General features: G+C 34.8%; 1 protein-coding gene across 6 annotated transcripts in view; it reads right to left on the bottom strand.

Annotated features, from left to right (window-relative positions):
- Positions 1–843: 843 nt before the first annotated feature.
- The window catches only part of EBF1 (EBF transcription factor 1), a 395,009-nt gene continuing 388,149 nt past the window's right edge, over positions 844–7,703 (bottom strand). For all 6 annotated transcript variants that reach the window (XM_083352266.1, XM_083352269.1, XM_083352267.1 and 3 more), the window contains one exon: positions 844–1,914. Coding sequence is in view for 3 of the 6 variants with exons in the window: in XM_083352269.1 (XP_083208395.1) it covers positions 1,883–1,914 (32 nt within the window). In the remaining 3 variants the exon portion in view is untranslated. The remainder of the gene's footprint in view (positions 1,915–7,703) is intronic.

The following is a 7,703-nucleotide window of genomic DNA, read 5'->3' as shown; positions in this document are numbered from 1 at the left end:
TTAGAAATAATACAAAAATAGACAATGGCTTTGGTGAACTTAAAACAAAAATGGAAGCTTGGTTTAAAACAATTACTAAAAAAGTATAAATGAATTGCATTAAATCACATTTAAACAGCTAACACACTTGTGAATGAACAAACAAATTAGCACTTTTCACATAGCAAAATTACACAATAAAATAAAATGGGATGCTGCAGAGAAAAAGCAATGTACAAAGTTCAAAGTTAAATACATTATTTATATGGGTATTTTACAAAATTCTTCATTAAAAAAGCTTTATTTCTTTAATTCAATTTGCAAGCATGTGCAATCATAAAGGTAGTGAGCTCATTTTGCAAAATATGAAGTAATTCTTGTAGTTTTGTGTGTGGTTGAAAATCTATCTTAAGACATTTCATTGTATAAATAGAACAATAATTTGGCCAAAAAAAATCTACAGTATTTATTTATAACTACATACAAAATGCCACAGCAAAGGGAAAAAAAACCCAAACAGATTATTTAATGAATGCATTTGTAAAGGTTTGTTGCATCTTTAACTAAGAACACTTTCCAAGTAATAAGAGATAAATTCCTGTAAATTGGGTGGTTTATTTTGAAACTGTGATAACTTACTGTGTTCTTCACCCTTTTTCTCCTATACATATTCTCAAAAAATACAACTACTTGTTGCTTAAGAGATTATGTTGCAAACTGAAACTTTGCCTGGTATAAAAACAACTGCAGCTCAAACCAGATATGCCCTTTTTCCTATGTGTGTGCTTCTGGACCATCCTCTGGAATGGCAGGATGAATCCTGTATCTTGTCCTCCCTCCCTCCCTCCCCCCCCCCCACAGCCCATTCTGAAATGAAAGATACAGGTATCAGGAAAGAAGCTTCTAGTAAAAAATATGCTCCAAAATGCACGGAATGGCTCACTTTTGTGCCTTTATCCTGTCCTATTTCAATGATATTTATAGAGAAAGACAGTATTTGGATTTAAGTTGGTTAAAAGCAAAAGACAGAGAGCCATGCTAATCGGATTTGCAGTTTTTAGCATTATATCCAGAGGCACTGGGTTTCCAAAGTAAAGATGGAAAATGCATGTCCATAGCTACACATATGCTCCCCCCCCCCACCGCCTTGCAGCATTTATGCCATCTTCTAAGTACAATGTTGTCAAAACAAGGTGTGGAAGGATTAAGGGGAAAAATAATTATGGCTTCTAAAATGAAATATTTTTTTGTGTATGTGTATATGGTGTATCTTTATGTGTATGTTCACGTATCCACTGATACTTCCCCAGACTGCAAATCACAGATGTATGTGCTGTTGTTGGTTAAAGTAATTATGAAAACAACCCTTACTGGCACAGCCATTAATTTTTCAAAGGAAAAAAAAACATCAATAATCCCTAACTGGCACTTTTACTTCTGTTCCATAGAAACTCATGTTATGTGTTGCCACTTTATTTTCCTTTAAGACAGCTTTAAAAAAAAACTACAACAAAGAAAAGTTCTCAAGTTGGTTTTTCATGTTTGTGCCTCTCCCTCCGGTTGTAACCTGTAAAAGAGAAAAGGTGACCAATAAAAACTGAAAAGACTGAAGCGTATTTTTTTTCTCCAGGAGACAAATTTCTCTCCCAAGAACTTGGGAGAGACAGCTCAAATTAACATCTTGCCCTTGCAGGCTCTGAGCAGATTTTGGAAATATTTTTCAAGGATAGCAATTTTTTTTAAAAAAATTGTTGTGTGTTTTAAAACTTTGCAGTGATTGTGAGAGTCTTCCTTTTTCCTCGAAGAAAGGCCTGAGTTAAAAGTTCCTCTCTAGAACTTGGGTAGACTTTGTTCTGGAGCAGAATCCGAATCCTTCATTGGTCAATTCTTCAAGGCAATTCTTTCACATGGGAGGAACTATCATGCCAGATATAGCTACAAAGATAAGAAGGAATGAGACACAAAACCAAATCAGTTATGCCGTTTGGGGCAAGATAAACAATTGTTTCAAATATTCAGTAGTAGATCATTCATCTGTGTTTCAACTCGGATTTACACATTATAATGGGTAAAAGCTTAGAAAGGAAGAATAATAGCTGATGTTAGGCAGTTAGTCCATTACTCTAGAACAGGGGTGTGAAACTGCAGGCCCATGGGCTGCTTTCATCATACTGAAGCCAAGCCCACCCCATTGCCGCCAATACAAACAGAGTTGCAATACATCGTGACACATCACGTGACATGGCGAGTTTGACACCTGTGCTCTAGAATCACTTATTTCAGAGGTAAAACTCTAAAGTATTAAGCAAGTGTTTGGAAGGAAACTGCAATCTATCTGGATAGAAGTTGCATACAAGCAAATTAAAATTCTTAATGAAGCTCAGTCTATCAACCTCAATCCAAAGTTATTCAGCTGTTTGAATGTCAGAAATAACACCGGGCAATCCTTAAACTGATTGCAATATAAATTCTGATGAAGGAAAATTTAAAATAATGAAGTTATTGCTTGGAAAAGATTTACTTTTTAATCTTGTGGTTCTTCTTTCAATTTGCCAAATAGAGTTCTAAAATCAAGAGAAGGGTGTTGACCAACTGCATGCATAATACATAATTAGGATTTTCTGAAAAAGGAATTTTTGGAGATACCATGCAGAAAATTAAAAATTGTTTCACAGCTATAAATAACAATTGTCTATGAACTGTTGCCAGTTTGAAAACTGGTAATAAATAATAAAAAGTTTTTCATCTCTAACTGCTACTTAAATAAAAAAAACCTTCAAGAATCTAGAATTTTTCCAATTTCATACAATAGCAGATGGACCACTGGTAGGGTATGAAAATTGTTCCCTTTCCTATTGTTATTATCCTTTCTTGTATTTGATTTATTTTCTCTTCATATCTTTTATTCATGTAAAGATATATCCCTGCTCAATGCAGTTGCATCATAATGTTCTACATGTCTAAGAAATGGGGGTTATTTGAAACAAATAGTTTTAAAGATTTCACATTGTATTTCTTTACAGACTAACCAAGGTACAACTTTCAAAAGAAAGCAGTTTGAAAGAATTCTGATTTCAACAGGATTGACTCACATTCATTATTACAATAGATATATTTCATTTTGCAAAGAGGCAGGTCTGTGCATTACGCTAGGAGAAATCTGCAGGAGATAATCTGGACTCACCTATTCCATGCAATATGAAAAATGACCTACTGCAAGCAAATATGTCATTGCCACTGGCATTCACACATGGCTCATGATGATGCTGTGGCAAAGCTGTCTTTTAAAGTGCCATAAAGGGATATGGTAAATTCTGGACTTTAGACTGATGTCTTTCAAAGCTACATAGGTTAGAGCCACCCTCTTAAACATCTGGGCAAATGATATCTTGGGGAGGAATTCAAACCCATGGCTGCTTCTAATTCTTGTGTTTTTACTTACATCTACAATAATTTGATAAGAACCAAGCCCAAATGAAAGGTGATGGTTTTTTCCACAGACATCACCATATGTGTATGAATTGCAAGACTAATCAGCAACAAAAATCAGCAGTTTAGGTGAATGAAAACAGATAAATAAAATATGAGGAGACAAGAAAGCAAAATATATCTAAACTTTTGGAATCAAGCATGCTAAATGTGTGACTTATTCTGATAGTGTAGTAAACATTCCCTTTGAAAGTAGAGTCTCCCTTCTTCAAGAGTACTTTTCAAATGCTTGGCATGATGGATATAGTCTTTATAGCAGAAAACTTTCTAACTTTTCCTGACTTTGTGATCTGATTAAGAATTCTTGGGTGATAAGTTTCCAGGTTGCATTTTGAGCTATCTTTAAATGCTAAATCTTTAAATTGTTTTAATAATAGAAAGTACTGGCTGCTAAATGCTGAAATTTAATATGTAAGCTGTTTTATTACTTAACGGTTGGAAGATTTTATTAAAGATTTGTGGATAGATATATTCTGTGGCCAAATTAATACTTCTAAGTCCAGATATGATTAAAAACTGCAAGAGTTTGAGGTTTTACATCATACTGATGGTCCTTGGTTAAGGACTCAGCAAATCTTCAAACTTCCAGTGGTGCTAAACAGGGGGATTTATGACTGATCCTCAAAGTTATGGCTGCTATAGTGTTACATGGTCATACGATTTCAATTTGTGACCTTTCTGGCTAACTTCCAACATGTAAATGGGGAAACCAGCAGGAAATCAAAAGACTCATGTGTCTTACTTAACAAACTACGTAATCCTTGCTTAACTGGGGACTTCTGAAATTGTTATTGCTGAGTGACATAATCATGTGATGTCACGTTTACAACTGCATTGCTTAGAGATATTCTTTTTTCAGACATTGTTATCAATTTTCATTGAAATGAATTGGTTTCTTTTTTTTTTTTGAAGGACAGGAAAATTTCAGCAAAGTGGATTATGATGCAGGTTTCTGGCATTTACTTTAGTTTTAATGTGGTAGATAAGACCACCTTGATTTCCATTCATCTCGCCAGCAGTCTTCAGTTTCTTTGGTTTCCCGTAGTCCAATAAATCAATATTCTGATTCCTATTCAAATGCTTAGTTCTATCACAGTTAATTGGCAATAACAGTATATATAAATTGGCACACATCAGATAGGTTTCTTTAGATTTCCAATTACATGAGGTTCAGCTGCAGTTTATCCTTTCGACTCTTTCATTGATGTCTCAAGTGTTTTTGCAGCAAGCAGAAGTCTAGGCAGGTGAGAGCAGGGACAGAAGCAGCAAGATGGTTGCAAAATGTAAAAGATGGTTGCAAAACACACTTAACCGTCCTGCTTAGCAATAGAAATTTTGGGCTCAATTGTGGTCGTAAGTCAAGGACTACCTGTACAATTTCCAAAATGCTTTTTAGATACACTCGATTTGGAATTTTGAGATTGGGATTTAACACATCTAGAGTACATGTACTGTAGATGGGCAGGGCTAATTATATTTTACTGCCATCTCTGAGGTGTCTTTTCTTTCTTTCTTTCTTTCTTTCTTTCTTTCTTTCTTTCTTTCTTTCTTTCTTTCTTTCTTTCTTTCTTTCTTCTTTCTTTCTTTTGCCATTGTTAAAAAGCTTGCAGCTTCAAGATCAACACACATTTAGCTGTGATTCTTTTTTCTATTTTTCCCATGCTTTTTTTAGTACAAGGCAGTTCTCCTTGGTCCTTTTAGCCAAGGGGATGCTTTTCAATTTAAGCTTTGTGTCCTATAGATTAGTGAATAAGTTGGAGATGAATCTTAAATTTGCTTTTTTAGCTCTTCTCTTTCTTGTTCAATTCCTGTGCATATTCCATTTACCAAAATGAAATGTGCATTGGATTTGTTTTCCATACCTTCTGTTCTTGAAGGGGAAACAATCCAATGACTAGGCTTTAGCCTCAGGATCTGTCTGTGTCTAATGCAGTGGATGTTGCATTTGTCTCTAAGAACAGTAAGTCCTTTCTGTTTATAGTATGAATGAGCATGTGTCAGTAAACCTTGATTCCCAGAGGTGTTTCAGGCATCAGGGGATTGTAAGACCCTTCTTGACTAAGTGAGCATGAAATGAAATTTTATAATAATCAATGTATGAGGGCAATTCGGAAATAAACCTCTGTTTGGTTATCAATGGCAGACACTCGCAGATACAGAACTTTTATTATGTACATTAGAAAACTACAACATTACATTACTTTTCAACATAGTCACCATTCAAATTGAGACACTTGCCATAGCATCTTACAAAGTTTGAAATTCTTTAGTAGTAGTCATTTGGCACCAAATCTGGGCTATGGGGGTGTGTGATCAAAAACATCAAAACAGAATTACTTCAAAGGTTCTTGGGTGTTTCTAGCGGTGTATGGACTAGCATTATCATGAACCAACACCACACCGGAAGTGGTGCCATAGAAAATCGCACCAAATGTGAAGATGCCAAAGGAGTACTGCTAGTGACGTTCATGGAGTGTGGTTCGACCATCCATTCAGAAGTCTACTGTGAAACATTACGAAAACTCAGACGAGCCATCCATAACAAGTGTCGGGGTATACTGACTTCGGGTGTGGTGTTGGTTCACGATAATGCTCGCCCACACACCACTAGATGCACCTAAGAACTTTTGAAGAAGTTCCATTGGGATGTTTTTCATCCTCCACCCCCCATAGACCAGATTTGGCGCTGAGCGACCACTACTAAGGAATTTCAAATCTTGTAAGACGTTATGACAAGTGCCTCAGTTTGAATGGCGATTATGTCAAAAAGTATGTAATGTTGTAGTTTTCTAATGTGTACAATAAAAGTTCTATATCTGTGAGTGTCTGTCATTGATTACCAAATGAAGGTTTATTTCCAAATTGCCTTCATAGACTAAAACCTCCAGAAAGCAATTTTTGAATCTTCAGAGTTATAAATGTCATCTATTTGCCTAACCTGTTTATTCTATTTTCATGTGGACAATCTCAAAAGGCCTCTCACATTTCAAAGTGTTACATTTTATCCTCACTGCCCTGGAATTAAAAGAAATATTTATACAAACAAGTCCTTTTGTTTGGAAAATGAGAGTGAGGTCAAGATTCAAAAAGGCAAGGAAATAGATCTCAAACTCCAAGGGGGTTGCTAATACATTTATGCAAAGAACAGTATCCTTATTCTACTTTGTTTATTAAAGTGAAGGAAATTTCAAAAACAAATATGATCGCCTTAAAAAAAAACCAGAAAGAAATTGCACTCTGTTAAAGTAGGTTGCTGAAGAAGAGCCTTGAATCTTAGCATTAATGTTCTGAATTTAAACTACTACTCTGTTAGGATTTGAGGAATGTCTATAATGGATGTCTTCAGATATGTTTGTTATGCCATGATGTGCTGGGTCTAATTTTTACTAAAAATAATTCATGGGAAAAAGTAGCAAGATGTATTTGCATTTAATAATGCCATTTTGGACTGAAGGAGGGAAGGAAGGAAAGTCAATTTTCAATTTGTCTTTAGGAAGGACAATTGGAGAATTGTTTCTTGACTATTTTTGGAAATTATTTAATCTATTTCAGCAGTGTAGAAATTTTGTACAAAACGCTAGGAAGCAGCAGGTTAAACAAATGCAGTAAAACATATTTTTGTAGTGGATTTACTAATGCATATATTGATTGCATTATTTTTTTAAAAAAGTGTTATCACATATAACACTGACATATTCTGAACTTCAAAGAATTATCTGTTTCTCACATAAATACATACCCACCCTATTTAAAAATCTTTACTGGTGGCCTGATCACATGAACGAAAGAATAAATGCCTATTGGAGCCCATCACAATGGAAATTTCTCATTATCTCAGCCTGACTTTATTTAAATGTAGTTATGAAGTTCATATATATCCAATTTGATGAATGAAGAAGTTGTTTGCTTTAAAGTTCCCTAAATGTTATTTTAATTGTCAGGAAATACTCTGCTTGTCTGTTAATGTTGGGGTTCCATGAAAGACAAAAATGTTTTTCTACAAATGAAAAAGAACAGTGGAAAGCATGATATTAAAAATGTTCTCCCCTTTGATGAATCATGTTAACAATTTCCTGAATTTGACACATAGATATATTGGAAATCCATGTTTGCATAAATTGCAATGGTATGCTGAGAGGAAGGCATCAGCTAAAATCTTTTGGATGGAATAGAAATGAAAACAGCTGAATAGATTTTCAAGATGGCAGGTATTGTTTGCATGTGGAAGTGGGTTA

This window comes from Vipera ursinii, assembly GCF_947247035.1.
Source record: "Vipera ursinii genome assembly, chromosome: 2".
NCBI classification, from domain to species: Eukaryota; Metazoa; Chordata; class Lepidosauria; order Squamata; family Viperidae; genus Vipera; species Vipera ursinii.
The sequence above is the reverse complement of the archived record's forward strand: the minus strand, read 5'-3'. Positions and strand labels throughout refer to the sequence as shown.